At 42.7% G+C, this 13,789-nt stretch overlaps 1 protein-coding gene across 2 annotated transcripts in view; it reads left to right on the forward strand.

Annotated features, from left to right (window-relative positions):
* The window catches only part of LOC139381646 (putative sodium-coupled neutral amino acid transporter 10), a 51,884-nt gene extending 39,319 nt beyond the window's left edge, over window positions 1–12,565 (forward strand). For both annotated transcript variants that reach the window (XM_071125326.1, XM_071125327.1), the window contains exons 14-15: window positions 8,399–8,536; window positions 8,668–12,565. In XM_071125326.1, coding sequence (XP_070981427.1) covers window positions 8,399–8,536; window positions 8,668–9,854 — 1,325 coding nt within the window. In that variant the 3' untranslated portion in view covers window positions 9,855–12,565. The remainder of the gene's footprint in view (window positions 1–8,398; window positions 8,537–8,667) is intronic.
* Window positions 12,566–13,789: the final 1,224 nt, after the last annotated feature.

The raw sequence follows: 13,789 nt of genomic DNA on the forward strand, positions 1-13,789 counted from the left end.
TTTCATCAGCCACAGTGTGTTATGTGTGCAAAAGTACTATCTCACAACTCGATGAAACTTTCACTGTTGCGCAGACATTTAGAAACAAAACATGCCAATTTGGAAAATAAGCCACAGGAGTTATTTGAGCGAGAATTAAGACGACTTTCGAGAAGTAAGACGTGTAAAAGCAACAGATACCATTAATAAGAAGGGGCTAGAAGTCTCTTATATGGTGAGCTACTGAGTGGCTAGGACAGACAAGCCCCATACTATTGTGGAGGACTTAATTATTCCTGCTACTGCGGATATGGCTGGGACAATGCTGGGGGAAAAGGCCCAAAAAACCTATACAGACAATATCTTAATCAAACAACACTGTTTCATGACGCTTCAGTGACATGGCAGGAGATGTTTTGAAACAATTACTGCTTCGCATACAAGCCAGTGAATTCTATGATGGCGCAAAAGAGAGAGATATAGTGCAGTGGTAATGCACATGCAAGCAGTTGCTCCCTATGCCACTTGGGTACACTGCAGCATCCACCAAGAGGCTCTTGCTGCCATAGGAATGCCTGACCGTTTGAAAGACGTTTTGGACACTACAGTGAAAATGGTTAACTTTGTTAACGCAAGACCCCTGAACTCTCATGTATTTTCTGCACTATGCAATGATATGGGCAACGACCATGTAACGCTTTTACAACAAATAGAAGTGTGCTGATTATCAAGGGGCAAAGTATTGACAAGTTTAAAAAAAAATTGGGAGACAAGTGTCAAGTTTTATTTACTGACAATAATTTTTACTTGACTGACTGCTAGCATGATGACGAGTTTTTCACACGACTGGGTGTTTTTTTTCTCACCTGAATGACCTGAATCAAGGATTTAAAGGGACTCTCCGCAACTATATTCAGTGTGCGGGACAACATTGAGGCTATGATTAAGAAGTTGGAGCTCCTTTCTGTCTGCATTAACAAGGACAACACACAGATCTTTCCATCATTGTATCATATTTTGTGTGCAAATGAACTCAAGCTTACGGACAATGTCACATTTGATATAGCGAACCACCTGAGTGAGTTGGTTGCGTAATTACGCAGGTACTTTCCCAAAACAGATGACACCAACAACTAGATTTGTTAGCCCTTTCATGCCCTGCCTCCAGTCCGCTTACTTATATCTGAAGAAGAGAGCCTCATCAAAATTGCAACAAGCGGTTCTGTGAGAACTGATTTTAATCAGAAGCCACTGACAGATTTCTGGATCGAGCTGCGCTCAGAGTATCCTTCCTGCCTTGGCAAATTGCGCTGTTAAGGCACTGATGCCCTTTGCAACCATGTACCTACAGTTGAAGTCGGAAGTTTACATACACTTAAGTTGGAGTCATTAAAACTCGGTTTTCAACCACTCCACAAATTTCTTGTTAACAAACTATGGTTTTGGCAAGTCGGTTAGGATATCTACTTTGTGCATGGCACAAGTACTTTTCCCAACAATTGTTTACAGACAGATTATTTCACTTATAATTCACTGTATCACAATTCCAGTGGGTCAGAAGTTTACATACACTAAGTTGACTGTGCCTTTAAACAGCTTGGAAAATTCCAGAAGGCTAATCGACATCATTTGAGTCAATGGGAGGTGTACCAGTGGATGTATTTCAAGGCCTACCTTCAAACTCAGTGCCTATTTGCTTGACGACATGGGAAAATCTACAGAAATCAGCCAAGACCTCAGAAAAACAATTGTAGACCTCCACTATTCTAGTTCATCCTTAGAAGCAATTTCAAAACGCCTGTAGGTACCACGTTCATCTGTACAAACAATAGTACGCAAGTATAAACACCAAGAGACCACGCAGCAGTTATACCGCTCAGGAAGGAGACGCGTTCTGTCTCCTAGAGATGAACGTACTTTGGTACGAAAGTGCAAATCAATCCCAGAAAAACAGCAAAGGACCTTGTGAAGATGCTGACGGAAACAGGTACAAAAGTATCTATATCCACAGCAAAACAAGTCCTATATCGACATAACCTGAAAGGCCGCTCAGCAAGGAAGAAGCCACTGCTCCAAACCCATCATAAAAAAGCCAGACTACGGTTTGCAACTGCACATGTGGACAAAGATCGTACTTTTTGGAGAAATGTTCTCTGGTCTGATGAAACAAAAATAGAACTGTTTGGCTATAATGACCATCGTTACTGTTTGGAGGAAAAAGGGGGAGGCTTGCAAGCCGAAGAACACCATCCCAACCGTGAAGCACGGGGGTGGCAGCGTCATGTTGTGGGGGTGCTTTGCTGCAGAAGGGACTGGTGCACTAAACAAAATAGATGGCATCATGAGGTAGGAAAATTATGTGAATATTTTGAAGCAACATGTCAGGAAGTTAAAGCGTGGTCGCAAATGGGTCTTCCAAATGGACAATGACCCCAAGCATACTTCCACAGTTGTGGCAAAATGGCTTAAGGACAACAACGTCAAGGTATTGGAGTGGCCATCACAAAGCCCTGACCTCAATCCCATAGAAAATCTGTGGGCAGAATTGAAAAAGCCTGTGCGGGCAAGGAGGCCTACAAACCTAACTCAGTTACACCATCTCTGTCAGGAGGAATGGGCCAATATTCACCCAACATATTGTGGGACGCTTGTGGAAGGCTACCCGAAACGTTTGACCCAAGTTAAACAATTTTGAGGAAATGCTACCATACTAATTGAGTGTATGTACATTTATGACCCACTGGGAATGTGATGAAAGAAATAAAAGCTGAAATTAATCACTCTCTCTACTATTATTCTGACATTTCACATTTTTAAAATAAAGTGGTGATATTAATTTTTACAACGATAAAATGTCAGGAATTATGAAAACTGAGTTTAAATGTATTTGGCTAAGGTGTATGTAAACTTCCGACTTCAACTGTAAGTGAGAGTGGATTCTCTGCCATCACTAGTAGAGGTCAACCGACTATGATTTTTCAACACCGATACCGATTATTGGAGGACAAAAAACCCTATACCGATTAATCGGCCTATTTTTATTTTATTTTTTAAAATATATATTTGTAATAATGACAATTACAACAATACTGAATTAACACTTATTTGAACTTAATGTAATGCATCAATAAAATCAATTTAGTCTCAAATAAATAATGAAACATGTTCAATTTGGTTTAAATAATGCAAAAAACAAGTGTTGGAGAAGAAAGTAAAAGTGCAATATGTGCCATGTAAAAAAGCTAATGTTTAAGTTCCTTGCTCAGAACATGAGAACATATGAAAGCTGGTGGTTCCTTTTAACATGAGTCTTTAATATGCCCAGGTAAGAAGTTTTAGGTTGTAGTTATTATAGAACTATTTCTCTCTATACCATTTGTATTTCATATACCTTTGACTTTTGGATGTTCTAATAGGTACTTTAATATTGCCAGCCTAATCTCGGGAGTTGATAGGCTTGAAGTCATAAACAGTGCAATGCTTGAAGCACAGCGAAGAGCTGATGACAAATGCAGGAAAGTGCTGTTTGAATGAATGCTTACGAGCCTGCTGCTGCCTACCATCCCTCAGACTGCTCTGTCAAATCATAGACTTACTTATAATAACACACAGAAATACGAGCCTTGGGTCATTAATATGGTCAAATCCGGAAACTGTCATTTCGAAAACAAAAAGTTTATTCTTTCAGTGAAATATGGAACCGTTCCGTATTTTATCTAACGGGTGGCATCCCTAAGTCTAAATATTGCTGTTACATTGCACAACCTTCAATGTTATGTCATAATTATGTACAATTCTGACAAATTAATTACGGTCTTTGTTAGTAAGAAATGGTCTTCACACAGTTCGCAACGAGTCAGGCGGCCCAAACTGCTGCATATACCCTGACTCTGCTTGCACAGAACGCAAGAGAAGTGACCCAATTTCCCTAGTTAAAAGAAATTCATGTTAGCAAGCAATATTAACTAAATATGCAGGTGTAAAAATATATACAGTGGGGAGAACAAGTATTTGATACACTGCCGATTTTGCAGGTTTTCCTACTTACAAAGCATGTAGAGGTCTGTAATTTTTATCATAGGTACACTTCAACTGTGAGAGACGGAATCTAAAACAAAAATCCAGAAAATCACATTGTATGATTTTTAAGTAATTAATTAGCATTTTATTGCATGACATAAGTATTTGATCACCTACCAACCAGTAAGAATTCCGGCTCTCACAGACCTGTTCGTTTTTCTTTAAGAAGCCCTCCTGTTCTCCACTCATTACGTGTATTAACTGCACCTGTTTGAACTCGTTACCTGTATAAAAGACACCTGTCCATACACTCAATCAAACAGACTCCAACCTCTCCACAATGGCCAAGACCAGAGAGCTGTGTAAGAATATCAGGGATACAATTGTAGACCTGCACAAGGCTGGGATAGGCTACATGACAATAAGCAAGCAGCTTGGTGAGAAGGCAACAACTGTTGGCGCAATTATTAGAAAATGGAAGAAGTTCAAGATGACGGTCAATCACCCTCGGCCTGGGGCTCCATACAAGATCTCACCTCGTGGGGCATCAATGATCATGAGGAAGGTGAGGGATCAGCCCAGAAATACATGGCAGGACCTGGTCAATGACCTGAAGAGAGCTGGGACCACAGTCTCAAAGAAAACCATTAGTAACACACTACGCCGTCATGGATTAAAATCCTGCAGTGCACGCAAGGTCCCCCTGATCAAGCCAGCGCATGTCCAGGCCCATCTGAAGTTTGCCAATGACCATCTGGATGATCCAGAGGAGGAATGGGAGAAGGTCATGTGGTCTGATGAGACAAAAATTGAGCTTTTTAGTCTAAACTCCACTTGCCGTATTAGGAGGAAGAAGAAGGATGAGTACAACCCCAAGAACACAATCCCAACCGTGGAGCATGGAGGTGGAAACATCATTCTTTGGGATGCTTTTCTGCAAAGGGGACAGGATGACTGCACCGTATTGAGGGGAGGATGGATAGGGCCATGTATCGAGAGATCTTGGCCAACAACCTCCTTCCCTCAGTGAGAGCATTGAAGATGGGTCGTGGCTGGGTCTTCCAGCATGACAACGACCCGAAACACACAGCCAGGGGAACTAAGGAGTGGCTCCGTAAGAATCATCTCAAGGTCCTGGAGAGGCTTAGCCAGTCTCCAGACCTGAACCCAATAGAATATATTTGGAGGGAGCTGAAAGTCTGTATTGCCCAGCGACAGCCCCGAAACCTGAAGGATCTGGAGAAGGTCTGTATGGAGGAGTGGGCCAAAATCCCTGCTGCAGTGTGTGCAAACCTGGTCAAGAACTACAGAAAATGTATGATCTCTGTAATTGAAAACAAAAGTTTCTGTACCAAATATTAAGTTCTGCTTTTCTGATGTATCAAATACTTATGTCATGCAATAAAATGCAAATGAATTACTTAAAAATCATACAATGTGATTTTCTGGATTTTTCTTTTAGATTCCGTCTCTCACAGTTGAAGTGTACCTATGATAAAAATTACAGACCTCTACATGCTTTGTAAGTAGGAAAACCTGCAAAATTGGCAGTGTATCAAATACTTGTTCTCCCCATTGTACTTGTGTATTGGTTTTAAGAAAGGCATTGATGTTTATGGTTAGGTACATTGGTGCAACGACAGTGCTTTTTTCGTGAATGCGCTTGTTAAATCACCAGTTTGGCGAAGTAGCCTGTGATTTAATGATAAATTAACAGGCACTGCATCGATTATATGAAACGCAGGACAAGCTAGATAAACTAGTAATATCATCAACCATGTGTAGTTAACTAGTGATTATGTTAAGATTGATTGTTTTTTTATAAGATATGTTTAATGCTAGCTAGCAACTTACCTTGGCTCCTTGCTGCACTTGCATAACAGGTAGTCAGCCTGCCACGCAGTCTCCTCGTAGAGTGCAATGTAATCGGCCATAATCGGTGTGCAGATTACCGATTGTTATGAAAACTTGAAATCAGCCCTAATTAATCGGCCATTCCGATTAATCAGTCGACCTCTAATCACTAGCATGAAAACTAAATACAGGCACAGACTGTGTGTGGAAAATGATATAAGACAGACTCTCTCCAATACAACCCAACATTGCAGAGTTATGTGAATCCTTTTGAGCACATCCTTGTCATTAACCTGTGGTGAGTTATTCACAATTTTTGATGAACAATTTAAGGTTTTATATGTAAGATTGCTAAATAAAGAGCAAAATGATTGATTATTATTATTTGGACCCTGGTCCTATAAGAGCTCTCTGTCACTTCTCACAAGCTGGGTTCTGACAACACCTCACACTCATTCTTATGTTTAATAATCCACCACAGGAAAGGAAGACCCAGAGTTCCCTCTGCTGGAGAGGATAAATTCATTAGAGTTAACTGCACCTCAGATTACAGCCCAAATAAACATCTCAACATCATCTGTTCAGAGGAGACTGAGTGAATCAGGCCTTCATGGTTGAATTGCTTCAAATAAACTACTACTAAAGGGCACCAATAATAAGAAGAGACTTGCTTGGGCCAAGAAACACGAGAAATGGACATGAGACCGGTGGAAATCTGTCCTTTGATCTGATCCAACATCCGTGTCTTTGAGACGTAGAGTAGGTGATTGGATGATCTCCGCATGTGTGGTTCCCACCGTGAAGCATGGAGGAGGAGTTGTGATGGTTTGGGGGGTGCTTTGCTCGTGACACTGTCTGATTTATTTAGAATTGAAGGCACACTTAACCAGCATGGCTACCACAGCATTCTGCAGTGATATGTCACCCCATCTGGTTTGCGCTTAGTGGGACTATAATTTGTTTTTCAACAAGACAATGACCCAAAATGCACCTCCAGGCTATGTAAGGGCTATTTGATCAAGAAGGAGAGTGATGGAGTGCTGCATCAGATGACCTGGCCTCCGCAATCACCCGATTTCAACCCAAATTGATATGGTTTGGGATGAGTTGGACCGCAGAGTGAAGGAAAAACAGCCAACAAGTACTCAGCATATGTGGGAACTCCTTCAAGACTATTAGAAAATAATTCCTCATGAAGCTGGTTGAGAGAATGCCAAGTGTGTGCAAAGCTGTTGTCATCGAAACTTTGAAGAATCTCAAATCTCAAATACATTTGGATTTGTTTAACATGTTTTTGGTTACTATATGATTCCGTGTGTTATTTCATAGTTTTGATGTCTTCACTATTATTATATAATGTAGAAAATAGTCAAAATAAAGAAAAACCCTTGATTGAGTAGGTGTGTCTAAACTTTTGACTGGTACTGCACATCCCTGAATCACCCCACAGCCCTGTGGAAAGAAATGTGTTTTTTTTGCCCATTTTAAGCGCTCACTGTTGTATTTTTCTCCCTCAACACCACTTTCCATCAATTTGAATAGCAGACCCTCATGCCAAATTGTGTTAAGCTTTTTTTAAATCAAGAAAGCATGGGAAGACTTTGCATTCGTTTTGGTTTGTTTGTCAATTAGGGTGTGCAGGGTGAATACGTGGTCTGTTATTTGGTAAAAAGCCAATTTGACAATTTCTCAGTACTTTGTTTTCACTGAGGAAATGTCTTCTGTTGATGATGCAGTAGATTTTCCCAAGTTTGCTGTTGACGCATATCCCACGGAAGTTATTGGGGTCAAGTTTGTCTCCACTTTCATGGATTGGGGTGATATGTCCTTGGTTCCAAATATTGCGGAAGTTGCAAGAGCTGAGGATGATGTTACAAAGTTTAAGTATAGCCAATTGGAATTTGTAGTTTGTATATTTTATCATTTCATTGAGGATATCATCAACACCACAGACCTTTTTGGGTTGGAGGGTTTGTATTTTGTCCTGTAGTTCAATAAATGTAATTGGAGAATCTGGGAGTCTTTAATAGTTGATTCTAAGATTTGTATTTGATCATGTATAGGTTTTTGCTATTTGTTCTTTGTTATAGAGACAAAAGGATTGGAGTAGTGGTTTATCCATACATCTCTGTTTTGGATAGATAACTCATGTTTGTTTAGCGTGTTCAAAGTGTTTCTCTCACTCCCTGTATTCACATCGTCACTCACCTTTCTAATTCTGTGTCCCCCTAACCCAAATGTCCATAACCCTCAAGTTCTAAATTACCTCACCCCCTCTCACACAGGACCCCCCCCCCCCCCACACCTTGTCCAAACTGTTGTTGTTTGTAGCAACCATACCCAACATTCATTTGACTGAGTATCCCTTCGCTAGCCCCACCCTTAAACACATCCCTATACTGTTTGTCTGGATAAATCGAATACCCTTTCTCCCTCCAATACCTCCAAATATATGATTTATGAATGGTATATTCAACCCAACCCACTTGTAATTGACTCCCCCTGTGTGTGTTTGGTGTGTTGTAACCCTGTCTCCCCCATGTAGAGGGTCAGTTGGACCATGCTGCTCTGCTGCAGGTTATAAAGGAGCAGCAGGAGCAGCAGAAGAGGCTGTTGGACCAGCAGGAGAAACTACTGGCTGTCATACAGGAACAGCACCAGGAGATGCACCCCAGAAAGACCGGTACAGACGCACAGCGTGTGCACACTCATACGTGTTCTGTCTTTATATTGTGATGTGTATCTAAGTGTTGAGTAATTCAACTGTTTGGTTATTAAAAGGGAAAGTAAATAATGATCTTTGTAATACGACAGATGGAGCTCCAGAGGCCAATGCAGAGAAGGGGGTCCAGGAGGAGGGGGGCGCATCCAAACCCAAAGACCCAGCTCAAGGTGGTCCTGCCCTGGCCTCAGACACCATGGAGCCTGGGGAGCCCGCTGGAGCGCCACAGGCCAGAGGGGCCGAGCCTCACATCCAGCCCCACAATGAGGTCCTCCCTGTGGAGAAGAGTGCAGAAGAGCAGGTCTTCAAAGTGGTTGCCTCTGTTATCGCCAAACAAGAAGTACTTCTGGAGGTCCCTAAACGGCCCGTTTTGGCTGAGGCAGCAATCGTGGCAGGGGCAGAGGTGGAGGCCCCTAAGGAGGGGGAGCTTGGGGCTAGGGGAGTACCGCTGGGTCAGAAGGTGACAGAGGGGATTAAGGTAGAACCAGCCCAGCCGCCACCTGCCAAAGGTGAGGACGGGGTAGTTAAAGGAGGGGTGGAGGTAGTGGACAAGGTGAAGGAGAGGATAGAGAAAGCGAGACTGGAGGAAATGAGGATTGATAGAGCGGTGCAGGGGAGGGTGGAGGAGGAATGGTTGGATAGGGAGAGGAGGGAGAAACTGTTGAGAGAGCAGGAGATCGAAAAATCCAGAGTAGAGAAGGAGGGAATAGAGAATGAGAGGCTGGAAAAGGAGCGAGCAGAGAGGGAGAGAGCGGAGCGAGAGAGGATCCAGTGGGAGAAGACAGAGAGAGAGGTGATGGAGAGAGCGGAGAAGGAGAAAAAGGACCAGGAGCAGAAGGAGAAATTGGCACAGCTGGAGAGCGCCATCAAGGCCCGGGAGGAGCAGGCTTTGGCTGCAGCTGGGCCAGGACCTGTCGGGCCAGGACCTGTCAAACCAGGATTAGGAGAAGAACTAGGGGCTGTGAAGAAGAGTGGACGGGACCTGAAGGAGAGGGCGACCGTCCAGTCAGACTCCAGCGATGTTGTTGAAGAGAAGACCCACAAAGGCCAGGTCCAGGAGAAGGCCAGGGACCAAGGAGACATGGACCTGAGAAGGAGGAGGAGAGCCCTGGGGGTAGGGGAGGCTGGGGGTTCCAGGAGGGGTGTGCCGGGGCTGGAGCCCTTCTTGGACATGAGGGGGTGGGATCTCCATGCAGCCCTGGAGGCACCGCTACTCGGGGGAGCACTGGTACACACACGCCAGATAAAACAGACCTCTGAGCTTGAGAGAGACGAGTAACTGGGAGTGGGTAACGGTATACACTCACATGAATACGGTATAACATACACTCACGGACAGTTGGGTTGGACTGTGCAAGTCCTTTTTATTTACACAAACACTCGCATACAGTTGGTTAGAATGTGCACACCCTATTCTCTCTCACACACACACACACACACACACACACACGTACAGTTGGTCATTATACACACGTTCATACTATCCACAACACACATTCTTTCACTCCCACACACAGTCATGTACCATGGATCACACTCTGCCTTACCACCTGTCTTCATAATACCTGACCAGTACAGGAGGATTGTGAGTGTGTGAGGTGCATTGATTGTTATAGGGAACATTCTGGCTGCGTTTACACAGGTGACCCAATTCTGAGCTTTTTACCAATTATTGGCAAAAGATCTGATTGGTCAAAATACCATTTATTGGCTGAAGATAGATCAGCATTGGGCTGCCTGTGTGTCTTCATTTGACCCTAGTCTGTGTTCTTCTACCAAATAGGAATGTTTTTTTTTAGCATGCTCCTTCCATGATTCCAGAAGACATTGCAGATATAGTGATGATAAAGATATTGTAGCAATGATCAAATATATTGTTGACTATTCTATAATAATATGCTGTATTATGCTGCCATAAATCTATTTAAAATATATTTGTATGTAAATATTAACTTATTTTAGTTTTTTTTTTATTAAGAAGCTCAATGATCTACTGTAATGTATGTTAAGCTATGCAATACCACATGCCAAGTTTCCTTCTGTCCTGTGTGTGTGAGAGAGCAATGCACCACCTATCCGGCTTTCCAATGGCTGCGTTTCACTTTAAATCCCTTGATACTTCTAGGTGATGTGGAGTTTTCGTTTTGGTTCTGTAGAGATTACTTGTGGTTGTTTTTGTTACTGTAGTGCTTTTGTTAAGCCCTTTGAAATGTATGTTAGTTATTGTGAGCTGTAAATAGTGTATATGTTATTTTCTGAACGTAGCTAAATGTTCTCATGCTGCTTTTTTTTTGACATATTTTTGGAAAACATTCATAGTACATTTAATTAAGGATAAATCGGTTAGCTTCCTTGCTTACATTTTCCTCTCGATTTTAAACCAGACTTCCATTTTGATGAGTACAAATTGCTACTGTAGTGTTGTATAGTGTAGCCTTATTTCTACACTGACTGGTCAAAACATTAAGAACACCTTCCTAATATTGAGTTGCAACAACCCCCCCCCCCCTTTTTGTCCTCACAACAGCCTCGACTCTACAAGGTGTCAAAAGCGCCCCAGAGGGATGCTTCCCACAGTTGTAAAGTTGGCTGGATGTCCTTTGGGTGGTGGGCCATTCTTGATACACACAGGAAACTGTTGAGTGTGAAAAACCCAGCAGTATAGGAGTTCTTGACACACTCAAACCGGTGCGCCTGGCACCTACTACCATACCCCATTCAAAGGCACGTTAATCTTTTTTCTTGCCCATTCGCCCTCTGAATGGCACACATACATGTCTCAATGCTTAAAAATCCTTCTTTAACCTGTCTCATCTACACTGATTTAAGTGGATTTAACAAGTGGCATCAATAAGGGATCATAGCTTTCACCTGGATTCACCTGGTCAGTCTGTCATGGAAAAAGCCGGTGTCCATAATGTTTTGTACACTCAGTGTAATGTACAATTCCCAAACGTTTTACCCACAAAGGAGTTCTGAATCCATAACTCTGGTTCTATTCTCCACGACTTAAAGTAATGTGGTTATTTTGTTTAGTCATATCCTGTGTGTGTGTGTGCCACTGCTTTGTGCCTTTTATTGTAACTTGCAGTGAAATGAATGGGCCAAAGTGAGTAACTGTATTGAGATGTAAATGTAAGTGTCCTTAGCCCTGTCTGAATTTGTCCTATGAAGTGGCTTCTCTAGCAGTGACAATGTAAGGCAAAATACTGGAATACTTGTAGAGGTGGTTTATTTATGGAATTTAATTGTCATCTCTCTGTTTTTGTAGCATTTGAAACAGTGGCTTTGACTTCTACAATGGTGCACTGTGCTGTAACTACTATAAGGACAGAGAATGAAATGGACTCCACAGAGAGAGGACATCAATAGTGGCTTCATAACTGCTCATGGCTTCTTTAGAATAAGAGTTTATTTTTCGAAAATGTGCAAAATATTCAGTTGTCAAAATGTGTGTTGTGTACATGAACAAAAGCGACCCCATACACATGTATTTACATAACAATATTCCATTTAGCAAACGCTTTTATCCAAATTGAATGAGTCATCCTTTTACGTATCAGTGACCCCAGGACACAAACCCACAATCCTGCCGTTGCAAGCGCCATGCTCTACCAACTGAGCCATAAAGGACATTATATTATAAAGAAACAGTCCTACAAGTCTTCGGTAGTGGGCTCCATGTTAGTACACAGCATTAATGCATTAAAGCATTATTGAAAAGAGTGTTGTCCAAACACTGTCCTGGCATTACCCCTGGAACCAATTTTAAACAGGTGAGACAAGAAGTCTTTCAGCACCTGCCAGCACATTACTGATACAGTACTATATGATGTTCATGGAACATGGAGGGGACATTGGGTCCATTGCCTGGTTGTGTTGAAGATACAACATGGGGGGGGGGACTTTGGGTCCATTGCCTGGTTGTGTTGAAGATACTTCTTGGCCTGCAAGTCAATTTGATAATAAAGTAAATTGATACATCAAAAACAGACAATTTGATCAAATGTACAATGAAACCCCTGTAATATGCCACTCAGCTGTAACAAAGCAAGCCTTCAGAGCATCAAACTAACACACAGGTCCTTTCTCAGCTCCTGTCTGCCTGTGGTGGAAGTAGTCACACACTTCCCATAAACTGCAGCCTGAGGAGAACAAGATATTCAGAAGTAAGTATTTTGATAAGATTTTAGAGGATGACTTCACTCACTGGTTAGAATAGATAAATCTATGGTCCAAGTCATTTCTAGTCCACACTCAGTTTCCTCTTGATTATTCCCTAAGAGTCCCCATAGCAACATTGGGGGCCACTGGCACCATGCATAACAATTGAAGCCAAATTCCTTGGCAGGCAATTCCTGTCCTCCTGAGTTCTCCCACTTACATACAGTACATCACCAAAAGTATGTGGACACCCCTTCAAATGAGTGGATTTGGCTATTTCAGCCACACCCGCTGCTGACAGGTGTAATCGAGCACACAGCCATGCAATCTCCATGGACAGAAATTGGCAGTAGAATGGCCCGTACTGAAGAGCTCAGTGACTTTCAATGTGGCACCGTCGTAGGATGCCACCTTTCCAACAAGCCAGTTAGTCAAATTTCTGCCCTGCTACAACTGCCCCGGTCAACAGTAAGTGCTATTGTGAAGTGGCAATGTCTAGGAGCAACAACGGCTCAACCGCAAATCGGTAGGCCACACAAGCTCAAAGGACGGGACCGCTGTCCCGGTTGCAACACTCCCTACCGAGTTCAAAACTGCCTCTGGAAGCAATGTCAACACAATAACTGTTCGTCAGGAGCTTCATGAAATGGGTTTCCATGGCCGAGCAGCCACACACAAGCCTTAGATCACCAAGCGCAATGCCAAGCGTCGGCTGGAGTGGTGTAAAGCTCACCACAATTGGAAACGCGCTCTCTGGAGTGATGAATCACGCTTCACCATCTGGCAGTCCGACTGATGAATCTGGGTTTGGCGGATGCAAGGAGAACGCTACTTGCCTGAAGGCATATTGCAGCGGAATAGCGGTCTGGGGCTGTTTATCATGGTTTGTGCTAGGCTCCTTAGTTCCAGTGAAGGGAAATCTTAACACTACAGTATACAAATGACATTCTAGATGAAGCTGTTCCCCTAACTGTTGCCACAAAGTTGGAAGAAGGCCCTTTCCTGTTTCAGCATGACAATGCCCCCGTGCACAAAGCGAGGTCCATACAG

The sequence above is a fragment of the Oncorhynchus clarkii genome, chromosome 23 (genome assembly GCF_045791955.1).
Source record: "Oncorhynchus clarkii lewisi isolate Uvic-CL-2024 chromosome 23, UVic_Ocla_1.0, whole genome shotgun sequence".
Classification (NCBI taxonomy): Eukaryota; Metazoa; Chordata; class Actinopteri; order Salmoniformes; family Salmonidae; genus Oncorhynchus; species Oncorhynchus clarkii.